Raw genomic sequence first — 25767 nt, 5'->3', positions numbered from 1 at the left:
CAAGGGGAGGAGCTGGTCGAGTTTTCCAGTACTGGGACATATTCTGATGAGCGGAGGGCTACAATTACTTGAGATCAGGGAGATATTCTGTATTCATGATATTCTGCAGGCTGAGTGGGAGTGGCTATCACAGGAGTGTATGGGTTTGAGGCTTCGGGGGTTTTTCTCGAGGCCGGAATGCGAGTCGCGGGGACTCCAGAAAAGAGTGATGATTATGTTCAGCTGGGGTTTTGCAGCTAAAAGTGGAATGGTTAGTTGATGGATTGGACTGTCGTTGTATAGGGCAAGTATTGTCCCCTTTTCAGTTTTTTTGAGCTCGAAGAAGTGAGAAGGCTTGTGACCCCAGGATCAGTTTGTATTCCAGCTCGGGGTCAATTGGTTGCAGGGATTGGCGACATTATTTCAGCATCGGTGAGCGCAGGTGGGTCGATGTGGCATAAGTATTTTGTGAGGTTCGGTTTGCCTCGGATCTCTTGTATCAGGGTGGTAAGGATTGATTGTGCAACCTATTGCACTTTTGGGATTATAGACTATGTTTGGGGAGCAATTGTAGCCCGGTTTAGGGCAGAGATTGCTTCAGTTACTGCAGTTCAGCTGTGGATGTTTGAGCGGGTGAGTGAGTCAGGGTGTGAACCCTGAATGGAATGGTTTCTAGAGCCCGAGAGCGGGAGACTCGTTTGGAACACCTTTGGGAAAAAAGGATATAATGTGGGAGGTCAGCGGATAGGGTTCCACAGGATGGTTATTCAGCATTGTCAGGAATCAATGGTTTTAGTAACCGTTATTGATTGCCAGATGAAGGCTCCAAAGGAAGTAGCTCATTGCTGAGGTATTAGATGGAGTATTTGTCTTTTGGTCTGTAGGACTTGAGTGAGGGTTCATTCAAACATTAGTGACTATCGGTTTCACTGGGATTCAGGAAGTGTTCATCTGGTTCTTAGAAGTGTGTGATCAATTAGGATTGGCTAGTATTGGAGCAATATTTAGAAGAGTTGGTTGTTATCAGATCGATCGTTGGAAAGTAAGAAAGATTGGGAATTCTCCAATTTTCATGTATTGTGAAGACTTAGTCGAATCTAAGTGGGGGAAAATCGTCCTGGGATACAGAATCAGGAGCGGTGTTGAAATGGGATAAGTTTCACATCATTGTTAGGAAGGAAGACAACCCAAGTGGCTGTTTGGGTTGGGGGTTGTGTTGGTTGGGGGTTCGGTAAGACTCCCCAGCATAAGAAGCACGCCATCTTGGTGCTTGATAGCGGAATTTGGGGAACCAGGTTGGAGTTCTAGTCGTGTATTGAGTTCAGTTCGAGTTTTTGGTCGAGGGTGTGCTCGACTCTGAGGGTTTTTGGATTGATAGATGGAGGGTTTTATTAGCTGTCGGGGCTCGGCAGTGCTTTCAGCTCGGGTGTGTGAGTTACTTAGTATATGTGGTTAACACGTGGGTCAGGGTACAAACCACAGATTTCCGAGAGGGTAGACGATCGACATGAGGCCTAGGGTTATGCTAGCGTTAGAGTCCACGGAATGGATCAGGAGTTCGGAACCCCAAGTGGGTGAGAACAGTCTGCATAGGAAAGATCACCAGGAGGGGTGGTCCAAGGGATGCTCAACAGTTTAGATCGGTCCAGACAGACTGAACGCCTGGTGAGGCGGTTCAGTCATGTTGAAGACTCCGTATGTGTTAGTAGATCTATGTGCAGGTATTGAGTATGCTGTTATGCTATAGCAATCAGTAGGTCTGTCCCCAACTATTGAACATGCTGATGGAGTATGATGAAGACTTTGTATGGGTTTTGTTAGTTATATGATCAAATTCTGAGTATATACGTGTTATGGGGTAGCAACTTGTTCTGCAGGTGGATAGTGTAGGGTGAGGTTTCAGCACTGTGACACTTGTTGGTGTTGTGAAGGACATTGATTAGGCCTTCTTGGGTAATGGAGGAGGTGAGTACCTCCAGGATGGAGTGTTGGACATCTGAAGTGACGAACGCGGTGTCGATAGGTTATCGGGAGCTTTCCAGTCATAGGCTATGGGCATAGAGATTGTGTTGGTTACGTCTCTTGTAGGAGCACGTTCGGAAGGGATGTATTGTTGAGATTCGGGGGAGTTGCACTCGGTTGTGACGAATCAGAGGATTGTGGATGATACACAAGGATAGATCCTTGGATCTCAAGTTATGAGTAGACCCGGGTTATGTATTTAGTGGTATTCCAATCTAGGGTATTCCATCCTGAGGATGACCGGACCCTATGCTTGATTGGACCTGATATGTTTGGTATTCCAACCCGAGGGTTGATTGGGACAAACATGTGTGGGTATACGAGGGTATTTCATCCTAGGGATGACTGGACCTGTCGTAGGCATGCCTGGTATTCCAGCCCGAGGCTGATTGGGCCAGGCATGAGTGTTCGTGTTTATTAGTGGATTGATTATGGATGATATTCTAGGAGCTGAAGGACGCATTATCCTGTCAACACAAAGGGGTTCGCTTCAGGAAGAGGGAAAGTTGGGTATCCGATACTTTAGATCATCAGGATTTTGTCAGGTTGGCAAAGTGGCATGCAGGTTAAACCTTTTGAAAAGGTTCGGTTGGATTCTCATCGCTTTTCACGTTTGGCAGCTGCAAAGGCGCAAATTGGATGAGTAGGCGGTTGTATCGTTGGGTGATGTTCAGGTCGGAGAGCACTTGAATTATGTAGGGAAACCAGTGGCAGCATCGGAAAGGATCCGAGTAGACTTGGGAGCCAGAGTCCAAGATGCGGGAGCATTATCGTGAATGGTTCGCCGCAGCAGGCTTCGAGGACGAAGCCTAGTTTAAGTGGGGGAGAGTTGTAACATCCCATTTTTCCAGTAGCTCCAAATTCATCCCTCGGATTTCAATTAGGTCATTATGGCCCTTGATTTAGAAGGAAGTGGCAAAAGGACACCCTAGTGGCAAAATGGTAAGTTTGGAGACTTAAGTAGTACGTCGGGTGTACATGTGGTACGCTAAGCATACTAGGGCGTGCCCAAGTACGCTGGGCGTACGTGTGCCAGGATGGAACCCTAACTTTTAGGGTTTGTGTAGTATTTAAGCACCTTATGGTCCATACCCTCTCATCTCTTTTAGCCTCCACACCTCCCTCAGCCGTCTTGAGAGAACCCTAGCCTCCTAGTGACCATTCTTGATCTTATAAGTGTGTTTTTGGTGCCTTCAAGAAGGAGCTTGTGCATCAAGGAGCCAAGGAGGGAAGATTGGCTTGTGGATCTTGGTTCATCATCTGTTTTGGAAGCTCCAGAAGGTAAAAAAGCTTGGAAGTTTATGCTTGTATGAGATAGATCTGGTCATTCTAGCTTTATGGAAACATTATTGTCCTAAAAGTCCCAAAATGGTGCATGTTATGTTTTGGACGAAATGGGCTGTCCTTTCAGACCCTTGTTGAGGTCTTAAGTGGTAAAAATGAGTTCCCAATGGCTTAAGATGTCTCATGCATGTAGTAGAAAGGTCTTAATGGATTAATACCTTGGGTTAAGAGCTTTCTGGACGTCCCAAGTGATAAAGTTCGAGACATTATGGTTCCCAGACACTTTTGGTCAATGGATCTGAAATATGGGCTTAAGTGCTTAAGCCATTAAGCACTTAGGAGAGTTTTGGTTCAGTCATGAGTACGCCCCGCGTAAATCCAGTACGCCCAACGTACTGGGTCAACCACACCGATGGTGGTTAACATCGGGAGAGTACGCCCAGCGTAACAGAGGAGTACGCCCCGCGTACTTCCTCTGTTGGGCTTGTGTCATTTGGGCTTCGGGTTTTGGGCTGTGTTTGGACTAGATGGGCTTGGGCTTTGCTGGACTCTCTAAATAATTGGATTTGGGCTAAGTTTTGATAACGGATCTTGGATTGAGGCCCAATTAGGAAGTTGGGCCCAATTTGGTAAATTGGGCCAATAATGGGCTTTGCATAAGGACTTTCAAGTCAAGGACTTGGTATTGGACTTTGGACCAATAAACAGAATAGACTTAATGAGTTGTGTGGACCCTTAGTCAAGATTGTTATGTTGTGTAATCACTTGGTTTTATTATATGGATACTTTGGGATCATTGGTGAGGCGGTGATTCAGGAGTTCGACTCTTCAGTTCGGATCTGACGTTGCAAGGTGAGTTGTTCTCACTGTACTCAAGGGTCTAAGGCACCAAGGTCGTCCCTTTGATTTGTTATTTGGGATTGTTACTGTTATGATCTGTTAGATCGGTATCCTGGTAGATAGGATGGTTATATGCTGGTATGATATGTTAGCTCGGTATCCTGGTAGATAGGATGGTTATATGCTGGTATGATATGTTAGATCGGTATCCTGGTAGATAGGATGGTTATATGCTGGTATGATATGTTAGCTCGGTATCCTGGTAGATAGGATGGTTATATGCTGGTATGATATGTTAGCTCGGTATCCTGGTAGATAGGATGGTCATATGTTGGTATGATCTGTTAGATCAGTATCCTGGTAGATAGGATGGTTATATATTAGTATGATCTGTTAAATCGGTATCCTGGTAGATCGAATGTGGTTATGCTTAGTGACCTATAGTTTGATCTGACTGTCTGTATGCTGGTAGGAGATTACCTGTTATATGTGCACATGATTGATTGGTAGTTGAGGGTATTCCATCCCGAGGATGATAGGACCCTTGTATGTTGTCTTTTTAGACTGTTATATGATTATTTGATATAGGTGCACATGTTTGATTGGTTATGTTGGCATTCCAACCCGATGGTGGAGGGCTTGGGGTATTCCAACCCGATGATTGATTGGACCCATATTATGTTGGCATTCCAACCCGATGGTTGAGGGCCTGGGGTATTCCAACCCGATAGTTGATTGGACCCATAGTATGTTGGCATTCCAACCCGATGGTTGAGGGCCTGGAGTATTCCAACCCAATGGTTGATTGGACCCATAGTATGTTGACATTCCAACCCAACGGTTGAGGACCTAGGGTATTCCATCCTGGTGGATGATTGGACCCATAGTATCTGTTATATATGTATTGTGTGAAGGCATTCCAACCCGATGGTTGTGGGCCGAGAGTATTCCATCCCGAGGATGATTGGACTCATAGTATGTGGGCATTCCAACCCGATGGTTGAGGGCCTGGGGTATTCCAACCCGATGGATGATTGGACCCATAGTATGTTGTTTGTTATTGTATGTGTATCGTTGTGTGTATGGGTATTTTGGGGGTAACTCACTAAGTCTTCGAGCTTACAGTTTCAGTTTATTGTTTCAGGTGCAGCGGACGACCGCGGGAAGGCGAAGGCGTGACCGTACACTTCCTGGATTGATGATTATGATTTCTGGGACTTATGATGTTTAAATTATTTTGAAAACAAATTGTAATAACTGAATGGTTTTAAATGATGTAAAAAATTTTAAATTGGCTTGAATTTTATGGTTGTTACAACATGAATTGGAGAATCAGTTGGGCAGGAAAATCAAGATACTTCGATCTGATTGAGGTGAAGAGTACCTTAGTCTTGAATTCCACGACTACCTCAAGGAATGCAGAATAGTCTCGCAATTGACGCCACGCAGGACACCGCAGTTGAATGGTGTAGCTGAGAGGCGTAATCGAACCTTGTTGGACATGGTTCGTTAGATGCATTTTATATGCATCTTTTAGCACAATTTCCTACGTATTTCACTATAAAAAGCTAACTAATTCCTGATTATTGTTATGTATTTTGTGCTTCATGATCATTTTGAAGAATGCCCGTACTGCTCACGTTTGTTATGACTTTTCAGGGCCATTTGGAGCACATGGATGATTGCGCAAGTTCAGGATGCGTTTGTGGATGCTTTGGAGCTTAAATGGAGTCTAGACCAAGGAGGGATACTGGGAAAATGATCAAGAACTGCTTGGAAGGAGGAACGGCGATCAAAAGAGCCAAAAAAAGTAACATGCGATCGCATCTTGTCTCCTTGCGATCGCAGGTATTCCTTTGCAGTCGCAGGTTGGATCGCAGGTTGCCTTTGAGGTTTTGTCGAGCAAAAAAATTCATCAGCTTAGAAAAAAAAGAAACATGCGATCGCAGGTTGTACCCTTGCGATCACAGGTTGGTCAATTTGCATCGAAATGGCAACGTACTTCATTAAAATATCCCGTGACATGTTTTTGGGTGATACATGCGATCGCAAGTATGCCCTTTGCGATCACATGTACGGCGTTTTGACAGCTAGATGTATAAATACAGCCTGATACTCTTCCAGTAACCCTAATTGGCAATTCATGGCGATTCAGAGGCGATTTTCAGAGGTTTTCAAGTGAAGAACGCAGATCTAAAGGAGACAATTCGATTTTTATTCCTAGTTTAGTAACATTTATCGTTTAGATTCTATTTCCACTGTTTGTAATCCGTTTTATCCATGTCAGGCTAAAAACTCATATTTCAGTTTCGCAAGACGTAACCTTTTCGTATGATTAATCATCAGGCACTATGCTTGACTATGATTACTGTTTAGTTTGATCAATTATGTGTTAAATTGAGTGTTTGATTTTAATTTCAGTTTCTGTTGGCCACTTAAATTGTTTGTGAATCATTCTAGTCATCTAATTGTTTAGATCCGTAATTGTCTAGATTAATTAGTAAAAAGTGACAAGTATTAGATTAATTCTGAGATTAGGGTTAAGTCTGATATGAATTGATCAAACAAGTTCTAACGCCTCCGAGCTTATGAGAGGTATTGAACTTTACTGGGAATTACACTGTGTATAATGCAACTTTTCTATGTTAATCAAGAGCTTGTTTGATTAATTTAGTAAAAAGTTAGGTTTAATTCAAATAACTTATTTTGATTAAACAATTTTTTGTAACAAAGGTCATTAGAGCTTGTTAATGAACTTTAGTACCATTTTAAACAAGTGCATAGTCAAATATTGTGTTGAAGGTTAATTATATGATTAGGGGAGTCACCGCGAAACTAGAACTGCTTTCTCTTATTTGAATTTTCATCACTTTAAATTTAGTCATTTTCTTGTCATTTTCAATTTCTGTTAGTTTAATTTTCAGAAATAACCCCCCCCCCCCTTTTATGTTCATTGCATTCATCAAGAATCAGTTCACACCTTACGCAAAGAGGTGTAAACATTAGGACGTGTCCCTGAGGATTCGACCCTGCTTACCTGTACTACCTGTTAGTTCAATAAAGCAGTTTATCTTATATTTTTGTTTGTTTAAATCGTGTATGACAGCGGTATTAACAAATTGTCGTCGTTGCCAGGGACACGGTGAAACACTAATAGTTTTATGCCAAGATCTTCACGTACAGGTGATCTGACTTTTGATCCAGAGATTGAGAAGACTGCTAGGAAGCTAAAGAAGGAGGCAAAACTCCAGAAGCAACAAGCAGGAATCTCAGCCTCCCCCCCCCCTCACATTCCAAAACACCCACACCACAAGGCACTCCCTTGTGGAACGAATCTGAAACCTCATTTCAACCTTTCCCAAAAGCACCACCTACCTCACCAATTAACAGCTCGTTCAAAACCTACTCCTCACCATCTTCAGACAAACCCGAACTCACAGACTCTTTTGAAACTGACACAGAATTCACCATGAGTGACAACGGAGACGATGCTGAAAAGACTCTATGAGAATGGGCAACACAAGAGGTTACCCAGCAACCTTTGTGTATCACCTTTCCAGAGGCTCAAAACTTTGAGCTCAAATCCGGTTTAATCCATTTGTTGCCCCCATTCCGAGGCCTTGAGAATGAATATCCTCACAAATTTCTCAAGGAATTCCATGTCGTCTGTTCTGGAATGAAGCCCCATACGGTTACTGAAGACCATATCAAATTAAGGGCATTCCCCTTCTCAGTTCAAGATGCAGCAAAGGAATGGCTATATGACCTCCCGTCTGGTTCAATAACAAGCTGGAACGAACTCGCCAAACTTTTTCTAGAAAAATATTTTCCTGAGGCGAAGGTGTCAAATCTACGCAGAGAGATTCTAAGTATAAAGCGAGGCAAAATAGAGGCTCTCCTTATTGGGAGCGATTCAAGAAGCTGTTAGTCAAATGCCCACAACATGGCATTAGTGATTATCAGTTGTATCAGTGTTTCTCCGAAGGATTGATACCTATGGAGAGGCGACTTATAAATGCATCAAGTGGAGGGTCACTTTCAGACATGACACCAACAGAGATCAGGGCATAAATAGAGAAATTGGCCAATGAATCAAAACATTCAACAACTGAGGAAGAGTGGTACCCAGACCATACAAGAGGAGTTAAGGAGATGAGCAATCCCCACCTGGAATCCCAGATTTCAGAATTGACTAAAGTTGTCCTTTTGTTGACAAAAGAAAAAGGTATTGAACCAAAGTTCAAACCTTGTGGGATTTGCTGCAAAACCGGGCACCCAACTGATATGTGCCCACTACTTCAAGAAGGTACTAAAGTTGTGCAGGCTATGGGAGGATTTCAGCAAAGGACATTTGATCAACATCGCAACAACCAAGCTTGGGGAGGGCCTCAAAATAACAATTTATAGCCAAGACCTCAACAGAACTTTCAGCAAAAAAAACCAATACCAAGCTCCACCTGGGTTTCAGCAATCCTTTCAGCAGAATCAGCACCAAAGCAATTTTCAGCAACCACCTGTTCAATCACAAGCTAGCAGTTCCATCATGTCTTTAGAAGACATAGTTAAAAGTCTTGCTACCAGTACCCAAGCTTTCAAAAATGAAACAAAGTCCAGCATCAAAAATCTGGAGCAGCAGGTATCACAACTCGTGAACTCCATGAGCAAACTAGAACCACAAACCCAAGGAAAATTCCCATCTCAGACTGAGAAGAACCCGAAGCACAATGCTTGTGCTGTCACCCTCAGAAGTGGTAAAAACTACAAAGGACCAGATCAGCAAGAAGACGAGGAAGAAGAGATCGTGGTTGAGCAAGAATCTGAGGCAACTGAAGAGGTGCAGAAAAAAGATAGACCTGCTGAAGCTGAAGTGAAAATTACCCCTCCTCCTTTTCCCTCAAAACTGAAAAACATCAAAAAGAAAAGGAAGATAAAGAGATTATGGATTTCTTCAGAAAGGTTGAGGTAAATATTCCCCTTCTAGATGCAATTAAACAACTACCCCGATATGCTAAATTTTTAAAAGATTTATGTACTTCAAAAAGAAAATTAAAAGGAAACGAAACAGTTAAAGTAAGCGAGAATGTTTCAGCTGTTTTAAAGAAAAGGCTACCCCCAAAGTGCAAGGATCCAGGAGTATTTACTGTTCCTTGCAAGTTGGGGAACCTTTCAGTTCCACGAGCTATGTTGGACTTAGGAGCTTCTATAAATGTTTTTCCATACTCACTTTTTAAAACTATCGGGTTCGGGCCTTTAAAAAGAACAGGAGTCATCATTCAGTTAGCTGATCGTTCTCTGGTGCACCCAAAAGGTGTGCTGGAAGACGTTTTGGTTCAAGTGAATGAACTCATATTCCTAGCTGATTTCTATGTTTTGGATATGGGAGATGACGACTCACCAAACTCAGGTTCCATTCTTTTGGGGAGACCATTTTCAAAAACTGCCAGAACTAAAATAGATGTTTATGATGATACCCTTTCAATGGAATTTGATGGTGAAGTTATCAACTTCAATATTTATGATGCCATGCGTTATCCTGATGATGTTTCAGCCCTTAATTTTATTGATGTAATTGAACCACTAACTGCAGAATATTTTGAGGTTTCTAACCGTGAGTCACTAGCATTAGTGCTCCACAGAAATTTGTCTATTAATGCAGCTCAAGTTATATCAGAAAATTATGTGGTTGATAGAGAAGTTCAAGAGATGGTAGCTCATATGGACCAGCAGAGAAAGTTGAGTTATGGTACCCAAACTCTTAAATTACCAATTTCTAACTCCAAGATTTTTCCTTCTGTAGTGCAAGCCCCCATCTTGGAGATGAAGACACTTCCAGAACACCTGAAATATGCATATCTTGGAGAAAAAGAAACATTACCAGTTATCATATCCAACAATTTGTCAGAAAAAGAAGAGTTAGAGCTGATTAGAATTCTGAAGGAGTATAAAAGCGCAATTGGGTAGACTATTGCAGACATTAAAGGACTCAGCGCATCTCTTTGCATGCACAAAATTTTGATGGAAGAAGATTATAAGCCATCGCGAGAAGCCCAACGCAGATTAAACCCACCAATGATGGAGGTGATTAAAAAAGAAGTTATGAAGTTACTGGATGTTGGGATGATATACCTGGTAGAGAACAAAGAATGAGAGTTGGTTCCAACTCAGGTTCAGAACGGATGGCGCGTTTGTATTGACTACATAAAATTAAACGTAGCCAACCGGAAAGATCATTTTCCTCTCCCATTCATAGATCAGATGCTAGAGAGGCTTGCTGGAAAATCCCACTACTACTGCTTGGATGGATTTTCAGGTTTCCATCAGATTCCAGTTGCTCCAGGAGAAAACGACTTTCACCTGCCCTTTCGGGACATTCACGTATAGGCATATGCCATTTGGACTCTGCAACGCACCTGCTACCTTTCAAAGGTGTATGGTTAGTATATTTTCTGAGTATGTCGAAAATGCCATAGAAGTCTTCATGGATGATTTTACCGTCTATGGAGACTCCTTTGATATTTGTTTGAAAAACCTCACAAAAATTTTACAAAGATGTATAGAAACAGACCTGGTCTTAAATTTTGAGAAATGTCACTTTATGGTTGACCAAGGTCTGATTCTTGGACATATTGTTTCAAAAAGACGTTTGGAAGTCGATAAAGAAAAAATAGATGTTATAAAGAGCTTACCCTACCCGAAGAATGTTCGGGAAGTGCGTTCCTTTCTTGGTCATGCAGGGTTTTACAGGAGGTTTATAAAAGATTTTTCAAAAATATCAGTTCCCATGTGCCAATTATTGCAGAAAGACGCTGAATTTGACTTCAATGAAGATTGCAAGAATGCTTTTGATGTGCTGAAAAATCTTCTTACTTCTGCCCCCGTCATTCAGCCCCCAGATTGGAGTTTACAATTCGAGATAATGTGTGACGCCAGTAACACTGCTGTTGGAGCTGTTTTAGGACAGAGAAAAGACCGGGTCCCCCACGTTATATATTATGCATCAAAGACTTTGGACAGCGCCCAAGCAAATTATTCCACCACTGAAAAAGAGTTGTTGTCAATTGTTTTTGCATTGGAAAAATTCAGACAGTATTTGTTGGGCACAAAAGTCATAATCTTTTTTGATCACGCAACTATTCGGTACCTTCTTACAAAAAAAGACTCAAAGCCAAGGCTGATTAGATGGATTTTGCGGCTACGGGAGTTTGATATAGAGATCAGGGGCAAAAGCGGTAGAGAAAATTTGGTAGCTGATCATTTGATCCGACTCACCGCACCTGAAGACCTGACACCGATCCGCGAAACATTTCCTGACGAGCATCTATTCGCTGTTCAGAACCCTCCTTGGTTTGCTGATATAGTAAACTACTTGCTTTCCAGAGAACTCCCTTCAGATCTCACCCGAGTCCAAAAAGATAAAATAAAGAAGGAGGCGAAAAGATATGTTTGGGATGAACCGTATCTATGGAAACACTGTGCTGATCAGCTAACTCGAAGATGTGTACCTCAAGATGAAGTCAAGTCAATCCTGAATTTCTGTCATTCAGAAGCTTGTGGAGGGCATTATGGTCCACAACGAACCGCACGTAAGGTCTTGGACAACGGTCTTTATTGGCCTCATATTTTTCGTGACTCTTTTCTATTCTGCAAAACCTGTGAAAGGTGTCAAATGACTGGCCTTTGACGTCTCGTAATCTAATGCCACTTACTCCAATCTTAATATGTGAAAGCTTTAACGTTTGGGGTATAGATTTCATGGGTCAGTTTCCGCCTTCTTTCGGGTTTGTGTACATCTTACTTGTTGTGGATTACGTGTCCAAATGGGTCGAGGAAAAAGCTACACGAACCGACGATGCCAAGGTTGTGGTTGATTTTTTCAAGACAAATATATTTGCTAGGTTTGGGACACCAAAAGCCATTATTAGTGATCGGGGTACGCATTTTTGCAACCGCGCCCTCAAAGCAGTCCTCAAGAAATATGGTGTCACACGTCGGGTATCCACAACATATCACCCGCAAAACAATGGGCAGGTTGAAGCTTCAAACAGACAGATTAAGGGCATTATATAGAAAACCATCAATCCAGTCAAAAAGGCTTGGAGTATTCGATTGGATGATGCGTTATGGGCTCACCGGACAGCATACAAGACTTCTATCGGTATGTCACCATATCGAATAGTTTTTGGCAAACCTTGTCGATTGTCGGTTGAATTGGAGCATCGAGCATATTGGGTTGTCAAAAATTTGAATATGAGCATGGATGAAGCTGGCAAGAAAAGAAGATTGGATATCCAAGAGTTAGAAGAAATCCGGAACGATGTGTACGAGAACGAAGCAATCTATAAGGAGAAGACAAAAGCCTTTCACGACAATATGATCTCGCAAAAGGTATTCACTACCGGTCAAAAGGTACTCTTATATTACTCTCGTTTCAAACTTATTTCCGGTAAATTGAGGTCTCGTTGGGTGGGACCTTTTGTTGTTACTAACGTGCTTGATCATGGTGCTATAGAAATTAAGAGTGAACAAAAAGGAAAGATTTTTAAGGTAAATGGTCACCGTCTCAAACCATTTTACGAAGGGTTTCAAGTTACAAATGAAGAATTGGAGGTAGTCGAGGTCCCGACTTACCGCAATTGAGGAAACCAAGTAACAACTTCGAGCCAACGACAGAAAAAATGGGCAGCTTACCGGGAGGCAACCCGGGCGTTTGTTTTGGTTTTGTTTTATTTTGAAACTTCTTTTTAATTTTTGTGTGTTTTCAGCTACTTAGGTCGTCCCTTTTTAACTTAATCGTGTTTTCAAAATAAGACGTAACAGAGAGAATTTGAAAAAAGTTGAAAAATACAGTTTTGGTGGAACCTGCGATCGCAAGCCCAGTCTTTGCGATCGCAGGTTATACATTTTGGGGTCGCAGCACGTCATCGAGGTTTTCTGGGACATTTTTTTACAAAAATAGCAAACCTGCGATCGCAGGTTCGGCCCTTGCGATCGCATGTATCAGTTTTTAGAGTCTGGAACACATTTGAACAATTTTAAAATCGATTGGAGTATAATTTAGCAAACCTGTGATCGCAGGTTTTCCCCTTGCGATCGCATGTATCTCGTTTTTGTTCCTGGCTCACATTTGAACGTTGAATAATTGATTAAAGGCCATTTTTCAAAACCGGCGATCGCAGGCTCCTTACCTGCGATCGCATGTATCACTTTCTTATCAACTAGCCGTTACTTGCCTCGAACATAGTGCCCAACGGTCAAATTTTCAAAACATGCGATCGCATGTTCCCTCCTTGCGGTCACAGGTTGTGTTTTTTGCTATAAATACTGATCGCAACCTCATTTGTAACCACCACACTCCAAAAATTCTCTCTGAAATCCACTACATTTTCGACTTCTTTCACCAACAAATACCCAAATCGCTCATTTTTCTTCCAAATCAAGCAAATAAGGTATCAATCTCTTCTATTTTACTCATACAACATCTATACGGTAACGAAATCATGTTTTCACGGTTGAAATTCTCCAAAAATCTCATTTTGTTCATTTTGAAATTTGAATTTTTGCGAGTTTCTTTTTCAGATCTACGTTCTGTTAGTCATCCGCAGGCCGCGAAAAGTAGAAACGTTTTCTCACGACACAATTAAGAAGAGATTCATCCGAACGGAATTTCAAAAATCAAAAAAAAAATCGGCACGAAAAATATACTGCTGCTCAGCGCACAGTCAGGTATTTTCGTTCTGAAACTGAATTTCTGTTTTTGTTATATATTTGTGTGTTCGTTTGGGAGTAGTTAGAAATACTTATTTTTACTTTATTATTATTATTTTTACCTGGAAATTGTGCCTACCTTGTCCCAATTCACCTTGCAAAATGCCCCTTAGACCATCTCGTTCACGCAGACATGTTAACGCTCCAAAGTCGTCATACACTGTCCAGGTGGACAATGTCACTGTAGATTTAGGTTCACAGGCCACACTTGACTATTACCAGCGGATTCTTGACCGCGAGATTATGCCACAGGCCTGGGCCCCTAGCCACACACTAATGCGGGAACTCCATATTTATGATGGTGTTCACGCTCTTTTTGCCAATATTGGTTGGGAGCGTCTATTATCTGTGGATTTTGCCACTTGTCCCCTACTGACCCGAGAGTTTTTAGCTACCCTAAGTGAGGTAAATCATGAGGGAAACTTAGCTTTTCGCATTTTTAGCACCTCTCACACTATTCACGTCGACCAGTTATGTACTTTCTTCCATACCCCTATCACCAGTTTATCCCAGCCCGCCCCTGCTTTTGACGTACGTCAGTTTTGGTACTCCATTATCGGTTCGGAGTCTTACGATTCCGCCCAGTCCGTCCAGACCGGTATTGTGCACCCTATTCTCAAAATTGCATTAAAATTTATATGCAATATTATTTATGCACAGACTGAGACTACAAAAGCCGGCAAATTCGAGCTTTTTCTTTTATGGTGCATGATCACCGGGTCGCATTGCCCGCATTTTGGTGATATTATCATCAAACGATTCCATAGAGTTCTAGCTCTTCGCACCGGTGGTGCAATTCGCTATGGTGGTTTGATTTCTGTCATTGCCCGTGCCCTCGTGCAGCAATCTCCTCCAGGGTACACCTTCTTTGCAGGTGATTCTTTCCGTTTGAACCTACAGACCCTTAGGACTATGCACATGCTTCGTACTGCCCCAGGTGGGTATGTTTGGATGCAGGGTCGCTCCCTTTATTTCAAGGTCACTGGACCTGATGTCATAGCTCTCGCTAACCCCATTAGCGAGACTGTGTGGGTGCTTCCTTCGAACATCCAACCACCCCCACGTAGGGCACAGCGTCCACAGTCTGATCGACCATCTTCATCCACTCAGCACCCAGACTACGCAGACGCCACACCTATATCCTTTAGCCAGCCTGATCCTATACAGACTGACTTTCAGGATCAGCCCCCACCCACCCAGCCATCTCACCCTCGCCCCAACTCTCCCTTCACTTACCAACATTATCTTGACCTTCGTGGGGATATTGCTTCCCTTCAGCAGACGATGACTGGTCTTCGCCTCGACTATCAGCAATATAGCACTCAGGTTACCGACTATCGTGACGAGCTCTTAGGTCTGCGCGACGATTTCCACGATTTCCACGACGAGTTCTTTCGTCGCTATGCTCCCCCGTCCGAGTTGTCATCTTCCACTCTTCCCTAAGCATTGAGGACAATGCTTAATTTTAAGCTTGGGGAGGGGATTTCCTATCTTTTTGTAAAAAGTTTTTATTTTGTCTATTTAAAAAAAATTAGAAAAGTTTTAAAAAAATCCAAAAAGATTTTTCATTTATGTTTCTTTTATTTTTCATTTTATTTCTTCCTAGTTTTTTCAAAAATATTTTCATTTTGTTGCATTCTGAATTTGCATAAAAAATTTTCCGTTCTTCATGTTGATTTCAAATATATATATATATATATATATATATATATATATATATATATATATATATATATATATATATATATATATATATATATATATATATATATATTACGAGATGATGATACTCTTTACATACGATAGCTCCATGAAGTGGGATATTGAGAATTGAAAATGAAAAAATCCGAAGCGACTTGATTGTTATTGGAAGTGTAAAATCAGCTGTCATAACCAGGGGACCCAAGACACCGTGATTCGAGACCCCGATCTTAGATAATAATAAAAAAATAGCGTACTGAAACGTTTTTTGGGCGGTAATAATAGCTCTAGGATGATTTGCTTATTAATGTTTAAAAAGAATCTTTATCGGCAACTCTGAACCCACAGAACATGGCCCTATTTGTTGACATGCATTACCATCGCGATAACAGAGAGCTTAAGTATCAGATCCACATAGTCAAGAAAGAAGAAAGGGTACAACGTCATATTTAGTACCCAAATCAAGAATTTCAAGCGCTCAAAAGAAAAAGAAAGAAAAAAGAGGAAATTCTAAAAACAATAGAGATTGAAGAAATCAAGCTCAAAACGAAGTATAAATCAAAGTTCAATCAAGTTAGAATCTGTTCCAAAGCTACATCTGGCGAATAAAGAATTGTGTGATATGATACTTGTGGCTCTCGAAAAAGTGAAAGCATAGACTTCGGGCTCCTACGGGAGTTGGCCCTTGCTGCTTCGGCGAAAGCTGATTTGGTCGTGCGGGTTCTTAAGGATGCGTCGATTCTGATTCTTGGCCATCTAGTCTTAAGGACATGAGATCCAGACTATGTTATTTTCGCTCATAAAGCTAATTAAGGTGCAAAGTTTAAATAAAACTAGTGTTGGATTATTGGGTTACACCGTTTTGTGGTCTTCCTTACTTTGGGAGTCTGTGATACATGAAAGATAGCAGGATGGTTGCTTTGGTGTTAGTGATTGGAGCCCATTATCGATGTAAAGTCTGATCGTAAAAGAAAGAAAAAAATATAAAAAATATAAAAAAAAGCATGTTTCATTTTAGTTGTTCGTTTTCCATTTGCATATTATTTTGGTTCATTGTTTATTTTCTTTATCTTTGCATGCATATTTTGTGTTTAGCTTTGGTAATTCTCATTATTTAGGTTTTCGTCTTCAATTTGACGTGTGTCTAGGTTATTCCTTTGTTGCCCTTAGCCTTAATTCCGGTTCCAAAGTTATCGTTTCCTTACTTGAGGGCAAGTAAGGTCTAAGCTTGGGGAGGTTTGTCAGATGCATTTTATATGCATCTTTTAGCACAATTTCCTACGTATTTCACTATAAAAAGCTAACTAGTTTCTGATTATTGTTATGTATTTCGTGCTTCATGATCATTTTGAAGAATGCCCGTACTGCTCACGTTTGTTATGACTTTGCAGGGCCATTTGGAGCACATGGATGATTGCACAAGTTCGGGATGCGTTTGTGGATGCTTTGGAGCTTAAATGGAGTCTAGACCACGGAGGGATGTCGGGGAAATGATCAAGAACTGCTTGGAAGGAGAAACGACGATCAAAAGAGCCAAAAAAAGTAACATGAGATCGCATCTTGTCTCCTTGCGATCGCAGGTATTCCTTTGCGATCGCAGGTTGGATCGCAGGTTGCCTTCGAGGTTTTGTCGAGCAAAAAAATTCATCAGCTTAGAAAAAAAAGAAACATGCGATCGCAGGTTGTGCCCTTGCGATCACAGGTTGGTCAATTTGCATCGAAATGGCAATGTACTTCATTAAAATATCCCGTGACATGTTTTTGGGTGATACATGCGATCGCAGGTATGCCCTTTGCGATCGCATGTACGGCGTTTTGACAGCTAGACGTATAAATACAGCCTGATACTCTTCTAGTAACCCTAATTGGCAATTCCTGGCGATTCAGAGGTTTTCAAGTGAAGAACGCAGATCTAAAGGATTCAATTCGATTTTTATTCGTAGTTTAGTAAGATTTATCGTTTAGATTCTATTTCCACTATATGTAATCCGTTTTTAGCCATGTCAGGCTAAAAACTCAGATTTCAATTTCGCAAGACGTAACCTTTTCGTATGATTAATCATTAGGCACTATGTTTGACTATGATTACTGTTTAGTTTGATCAATTCTATGTTAAATTGAGTGTTTGATTTTGATTTCAGTTTCTGTTGGCCACTTAAATAGTTTGTGAATTATTCTAGTCATCTAATTGTTTAGATCCGTAATTTTCTAGATTAATTAGTAAAAAGTGACAAGTATTAGATTAATTCTGAGATTAGGGTTAAGTCTGATATGAATTGATCAAACAAGTTTTAACGCCTCCGAGCTTATGAGAGGTATTAAACTTTACTGGAAATTACACTGTGTCTAATGCAACTTTTCTTTGTTAATCAAGAGCTTGTTTGATTAATTTAGTAAAAAGTTAGGTTTAATTCAACGAACTTATTTTGATTAAACGATTTTTTGTAACAAAGGTCATTAGAGTTTGTTAATGAACTTTAGTACCAGTTTAAACAAGTGCATAGTCAAATATTGTGTTGAAGGTTAATTATATGATTAGGGGAGTCACCGTGAAACTGAAATTGCTTTCTCTTATTTGAATTTTCATCACTTTAAATTTAGTCATTTTCTTGTCATTTTCAATTTCTGTTAGTTTAATTTTCAGAAATACCCCCCCCCCCCTTATGTTCATTGCATTCATCAAGAATCGGTTCACACCTTACGCAAAGAGGTGTAAACATTAGGACGTGTCCCTGAGGATTCGACCCTGCTTACATGTACTACCTGTTAGTGCAATAAATCAGTTTATCTTATATTTTTATTTGTTTAAATCGTGTACGACAGCGGTATTAATAGTCGTGCTTCTCTACCTATCTCATTCTGGGGGTATGCCTTAGAGACTGCCGCCCATATCCTTAACCTAGTTCCTACAAAGAAGTTTTCCAAAACACCTCACGAGATGTGGACAAGGATAGCTCCCTCGTTGGCACATATCAAGGTTTGGGGTTGCGAGGCTTTTGTAAGATGAGAGACTCACGACAAGCTCAAACCCCGTAGTGAGCGGTGTATTTTCATCGGCTACCCACATAAGTCCTTTGGTTATCTCTTTTATAGACCGAGTGACAATGTTGTCTTCGTTGCGAGGAGAGGGGTTTTCCGAGAGCGGGAACTCATTAGACATGGAAACAGTGGGAGGCAAATCGATCTTGAAGAGCTTCAAGAATCGAACGATGAAGGAACCTCTAACACTGGCACTCAACCTGAAGAGGAAACGCCTGTTGAACCGACTGACGAGTCCTTACCTCTTAGACATTCTAGTAAAGTTAGTATTCCACCTGTGTTGTATGGTTTTCATATAACAAGTGAGGGTGATACGTTTATTAGTGATAGTACACTAGTAAATTTGGACGAACCTAACAGCTACAAGGAAGCCATGGCAGACCCGGAGTCTGCAAAATGGAAAGAGGCTATAGACAGCGAGATTCAGTCCATGTATGACAACCAAGTTTGGAATTTGGTTGACAATGTGCTAGGTCGTAAGACGGTCGGGTGCAAGTGGATCTTCAAGAAGAAGACCGACATGGATGGTAAAGTACACACTTATAAAGCGCGATTGGTTACGAAGGGCTTTACTCAAACTCCCGGAGTTGATTATGATGAGACCTTCTCACCAGTTGCGAAGATAAAGTCTATTAGGGTGATGTTGGCCATTGCTGCACTTCATGACTATGAAATATGGAAAATGGATGTCAAAACTGCTTTCTTTCATGAGAAGTTGGCTGAGGATGTTTACATGAGTCAGCCAAAGGGTTTTGTCGATGCGAAGCATCCTAATAGAGTGTGTAAGCTTGAGAAATCCATTTATGGATTGAAACAAGCATCTCGCAGATGGAATCTTTGTTTCGATGAGAAAGTCAAAGAGTTTGGTTTCCTGCGAATCGAGGATGAGTCGTGTGCATATGTCAAAGCCAGTGGGAGTATAGTTAGCTTCCTCGTATTGTATGTCGATGATATACTACTCATAGGAAAGGACATCCCGGCCATACAGGAGGTTAAGTCTTGGCTTGGGAAGTGTTTTGATATGAAGGACCTCGGAGAGGGTACCTATATTATGGGAATAAGGATAGTGAGAAACAGGAGTAAAATACTAATATGACTTAGTTAGAATACTTACTTGGATAAAGTAGTAAAACGTTTTAGTATGGAGAATTCCAAGAAAGGGGAGTTACCAATCCAAAGCAACGCCAAACTGAGTAAGACTCAGAGCCCGAGTACAGAGACTGAGATAGCAGAGATGAGCCAAATACCTTACGCTTCCGCAGTTGGCTCGATCATGTATGTTATGACTTGTACTCGCCCTGATGTGGCCTTTGCTTTAAGCATGGTCAACAGATATCAAGGGAACCCTGACATAGCACATTAGACCGCAGTCAAGAATATTCTTAAGTACCTTCGGAGAACCAAGGAATGGTTTCTAGTCCTCGGTGGGAGTGATGACATAAGGGTGCGAGGGTATAGTGACGCTAGTTTTCAGACAGACCGAGATAATTATCGATCTCAATCAGGCTGGGTCTTTACCCTAAATGGAGGAGCAGTGACTTGGAAAAGTTCCAAGCAGGAGACCGTAGCTGATTCAACGTGCGAATCAGAGTACATAGCAGCGAGCGAAGCGTCAAAGGAGGCGATATGGTTGAAGAACTTCATTGGAGACCTTGGATTTGTGCCAGCCATAAAGGAGCCTATGGAGATATTCTGCGATAATGAAGGAGAGGTTGCCTTGACCAAGGAACCAAGGGATTATGGCAGATCCCGACATATCGACAGGAAATATCACTTTATTAGACATCGGGTGGAAGAGAGACTCCTTGTAGTGAAGAGGGTATCGTTAGAGGATAACCCAGCAGATCCCCTTACGAAGGGACTAAGTAGGGTTAAGCACTTGCAGCACGCTAGGAGCATTGGGATGAAGGACGATATTAGTTTAGATTAGATAGGTTCGAAACTTGTAATAGATAGATTGTAATTAACATTTGATGATTAAATAAAGAAGTATTATTTATAAGTAAAGTTACTGTCTTGTGTTCATTATTTACCTATTGTTTCTATTTGCATGTTTTGACTTCCTAAATAATAAGATTATTCGAACAGTCCACAGTCGCTCATATTTTGGAAGTAGGTATGAAAGAAGACTGTCATGAATTGGTTTGTAGACTGTCTAAAGTGTATTGGACAAAGCAAAGGTTTGCTACAACGTTCATGAGAGCTTATGAAATAAGATTTGAGCATTGGATTAAACCCACGCGTGCTGGAATCACTTCATGGAATTTATCACGAGTGATCGCAAGACGATAATATCATATAGTCTTTAAACCTAGATATATGGTTTATTGTTTGCGGGTTGGTTATGCATTGATAATGCGTAAACGCATCAGTAACTTGATGTTATAAAACGCATTGTTGTGCATAATTTGATGAGTGAATAGTAAAAGCATATAAGTCGAAGTTTATATGTTCCTTTTATCCTATGAGGCTAAAAGAGATATCAGGGCCCCTCGATGATTTGGTTTGACTTATGTGTCGGGCCCGGTCAGGACTGCATTGATGTGTTCAATTATGTCACAGCCCCAAACCAGAATGGCGGAAACATTCGAGGGTGGATGACTTCACGTAGTATCATAACAGTTGCGTATTGTAAAGAAAGTATGCACAGCCATCATAAATATAATAAAAAAATTGCATTGTTACGTGTAATACATGTTTCAAAAGAATATTACAAATATGATGATTTAAAATGTTTTGATAACAGACGCCTTAGCATTCCTTCTCCAAAAGCTGATGGTTACCTGTATTACTGAATCCCTGAGAAATACAAGTAGTTTTGAAAAAGTGTCAACAACTAAGTTGGTGAGTTCATAAGCGTTTTTGTACTGAAATCTGCATGTCCTTTAGTAAAAATAACTTAACGTGTTTTCCAGAAAATCCAATATTTTCTACGTATAGTTTGAAAAAGTTCCAAAAGCTGGAATGCAATAGTATCTTTCGTGCTCAAATGGTGAAAGTGTATTTATACTCAAATAATGTATTTACTGAATGCATTCAAGAGTCTCGTAAATCAAACTTATTTTAATACTCCGTGTGAGTTTTATAACCATGCTATTGACCCAGACTGCCTGTAACAACGTTCTTCAGGCGTTGCAGTGTTATGACGTTTGTCACCCCAGACCTGCCGGTCTAACTGTAGCTAACAGTTTAGGTGCGGGATTGTCAATCCCATATAGATCTATACACAAGTATCACGCTCTCCCTACAAGAGATTATGGTTTATAATACAGGACTTGAAATGCGTACTTGAGAGTACGTTGAAGCTGAATGTCTCACAACACTTAGTATTAATAGATTTACGAAGAGAAAAGTCTATATTTCTTGTAGATGAAAGTATTTCATTTTTACAATGTTTATGTAAAGATGTAATGAATAACTCGTAAACTATACCCATTATGGTTTTTCGAAAGTTTGTTCCATTTGGTGATAAAACTCGACGTAATGCCAACTTGCATGTAAAGTGTAACGTTGGTATCAATGTTATTTAACATTTATAAGAACGTAGATAATGTATTTGAATCCGAATGAAACATGTGTATCCTAAAACATAAGTTTTTCTCGTTTTGCACGTGTATTTCCCCCCCCCCCCCTAAAACATGAAAAGACGTGAAAAATTAGGGGTATGAACTCACCTGGAAAGTGTGGTGATTTGAAAGAAACGAGGTTTTTCTCGGGCGGCTCTTCAACCGAAAAGTGGTGTATTTCTCGGGAATCTCGGAGCTTCGGACCTTCGTCGGGACTGAGATATAAAACCGGGAAGTCGGGATCGTTTCGGGATGCTAACCGGAGAGTAAAAGTGAGAGAGAAGAGTGAAATGAGCAAGAAAAGTCGGAAGTCTCGCATGCTATTTATAGGAGCTGGTCATGGTGCGAACGTGGGGCGTTCCTACTGGGTACGCAGGGCGTTCCCCCTACACAGGGCGTTCCCCTGAACGCAGCACGTTCCGAAGCCTCATTGCGTCATCGCTTACGAACGCGGCGCGTTCCCTCGGAACGCAGGGCGTTCCCTTCGGATAAGCCTCGACGTGTGTGCCAAAAACTTCAAAAATGCATAACTTTCGCATACGAGCTCCGTTTTTGATGTTCTTTATATCCACGCGTAGGTGAGAATATACTCTACAACTTTCATTTTGACTCCGACGGCTAATTTTGAGTTTTATTTTAATTATATTTCATTTAATAGGTCGGGACAGGATAATTTCGTTAAAAATCCATAACTTCTTCATCTGTCGTCCATTTTCGTCTGTCTTTTTACCGTTGTATTACTATTGTCGAGACCTTCAATTCTCGTTTAGGTTGTATCGGCTAAAAATCGCTCGATCTAAAATTCGAATTTTTAGCTGTCTACTGTTGTTCTGAAACTTAGAAAAATCATAACTTCCTCATACGAAGTCAGATTTGGACGTTCTTTTTATGCATGCTCACGGTTTAACATAATCTACAACTTTCATTTAGATACCTAAGGCTAAAAATTATTTTATTGAAGTTTCACTTTTTACGCTTAACAGTGTTTTACCGGTTGTGTCGCGGATTTTCGATTTGGTCATAACTTCTTCGTTATAACTCGGATTTGAGTGTTCTTTATATTTTTGGAAACCTTGACACGATATCTAACACTTTATGCTTCCCAATTAAGATTTTAGAACACTTCATTTTTGACGCTATTTTCATTGATTCCAAATAGTTCATTATATTTGACTTTTTGAATGTTACATTGACTTGAAAATATCGGGTTGTCACATCATCCCCCCGTTAGAGGGAATTTCGTCCCGGAATTTAATCTAAGATAGAGTTCTAGGAAAAAGATGCGGGTACTTTTGTTTCATCTGATCCTCGCGTTCCCAGGTGTATTCAGGTCCTCGCTTGGCATTCCAACGGACCTTCACAATGGGTATGCGGCTTTGTTTAGTTCTTTTAATTTCCCAATCCATGATCTCCACTGGCTCTTCTACGAATTGGAGATTCTCGTTGATTTCAATTTCGTCCAGAGGGATAACGAGGGTCTCACCGGACAAGCATTTCTTTAGGTTTGATACGTGAAAGGTAGGGTGCACATTACTGAGTTTCTGCGGTAATCGAAGTTTGTACGCCACCGGGCCGATCCTGGCAAGCATCTCGAATGGTCCGATATACCTTGGGTTTAGTTTCCCACGCTTTTCGAAACGTATTAATCCCTTCCAGGGTGAGACTTTTAGTAGTACCCGGTCTCCAACCTGGAATTCCAAGGGTTTCCGTCTTTTATCCGCATAACTCTTTTGTCTGTCTCTAAGCCTTCAGTCGTTCTCAGATTTGAACAATCTTCTCCGCAGTTTCCCTTATGATTTCGGGTCCAGTGAGAGTGTTGTCGGGTACTTGACCTCTTGCTAGTTGCGTGTCACCCACTTCAGTCCAGCACAGAGGTGATCTGCACTTACGGCCGTAGAGGGCTTCGAATGGGGCAACCTTGATGCTAGTGTGATAGCTATTGTTGTATGAGAACTCGACCAATGGTAAATGGGTGCCCCACGCCTTACCAAAATCGATCACACAAGCTCTTAGCATATCTTCTAAGGTTTGAATGGTTCTCTCACTCTGGCCGTCGGTCTGTGGGTGATAAGCGGTACTCATGTCTAACCTTGTTCCTAGAGATTTTTGTAGTGATTTCCAGAACCTCGAGGTGAATCTACTATCTTGGTCCGAGATAATGGATATTGGTACACCATGCAGTCGTACAATCTCTCTGATGTATGTTCTGGTTAGCTTCTCCAGTTTATCCGTCTCTTTTATTGGTAGGAAGTGCGCGGATTTGGTTAACGTGTCGACGATCACCCAGATGGTGTCAAGTCCGCTTGTCGTCTTGGGTAACTTGGTTATGAAATCCATGGTTATCCGCTCCCACTTCCACTCGGGTATTTCCGGTTGTTGCAACAATCCCGAGGGCTTTTGATATTCTACCTTGACTTTGGCGCAAGTCAAACATTTGCCTACATAGGTAGCAATTTCGGCTTTCATGTTTGGCCACCAATACAGTTTCTTGAGGTCCAGATACATCTTATCTGAACCGGGATGTATGGAGTATCGTGTCTTATGGGCTTCATCCATGACAACATCTCTAAATCCGCCAAACTTCAGCATCCAGATTCGATTCACGAAGTAACGAACCCCGTCATCCTTGACTTCAAGGTTCTTATCCATCCCTCTTAAGGCTTCATTCGCCACATTTTCGGATTTCAATGCTTCTATTTGAGCTTCCTTGATTTGTGCGGACAGGTGTGAATGGATCGTCATTGTTAAGGATTTCACTCGGCGGCCCGAGTATTCCTTTCGGCTGAGTGCATCAGCTACTACATTAGCTTTCCTGGGATGATAACGAATTTCGCATTCATAATCGTTTAGTAGTTCTACCCACCGTATTTGTCTCATGTTGAGTTCCTTTTGACTGAGGATGTGTTGAAGGCTTTTATGATCGGTAAAGATTTTACATTTCGTGCCGTAGAGATAGTGCCTCCAGATCTTTAGAGCGAAAACGACTGCTCCTAGTTCGAGATCGTGCGTGGTATAGTTGACCTCGTGCGTCTTGAGTTGTCTCGAGGCGTATGTGATGACCTTCCCTCGTTGCATTAGGACACATCCAAGTCCCTGGTTTGACGCATCACAATAGACCACAAAGTCTTTCGTCCCTTCTGGCAAAGTTAATATAGGTACGCTGCATAGGGCTCGCTTTAGTGTTTGGAACGCAACGTCTTGTTTTTCTCCCCAGCTGAAGGTTACACCCTTCTGAGTCAGGGTGGTAAGTGGCTTAGCAATCTTCGAGAAGTTTTGTATGAACCTTTGGTAATACCCGACGAGGCCCAAGAATTGTCGGATTTCCGTTGGAGTCCTTGGAGTTGTCTAGTTCCCGATTGCCTTGATTTTGGAAGGGTCCACGTGTATCCCCTCCTTGCTGACTACGTGGCCCAGGAAATCCACTTTCCGAATCCAAAATTCGCACTTTGAGAATTTTGCGTATAGCTTCTTTGTCCTTAATGTTTCGAAGACTTGTCGGAGGTGTTGGCTATGTTCCTCCTTGATCCTTGAATAGATGAGTATATCATCTATGAACACGGTCACAAATTTG

The 25767-nt window shown here is 41.4% G+C and overlaps 1 protein-coding gene across 1 annotated transcript; it reads left to right on the top strand.

The window, feature by feature from the left end:
• The first annotated feature begins 12282 nt into the window (after positions 1-12282).
• Positions 12283-12762, top strand: LOC145139944 (uncharacterized). Its single transcript, XM_079073594.1, has one exon. The coding sequence runs from the start codon at positions 12283-12285 to the stop codon at positions 12760-12762; it is 480 nt and encodes a 159-aa protein (XP_078929720.1).
• The last annotated feature ends 13005 nt before the right edge of the window (positions 12763-25767 follow it).

This window comes from Lactuca virosa, chromosome 9, assembly GCF_052849685.1.
Source record: "Lactuca virosa cultivar CGN04683 chromosome 9, Lactuca_virosa_CGN04683_v6, whole genome shotgun sequence".
In the NCBI taxonomy this organism is placed as follows: Eukaryota; Viridiplantae; Streptophyta; class Magnoliopsida; order Asterales; family Asteraceae; genus Lactuca; species Lactuca virosa.
This window is presented reverse-complemented; position numbering and strand designations above follow the sequence as displayed.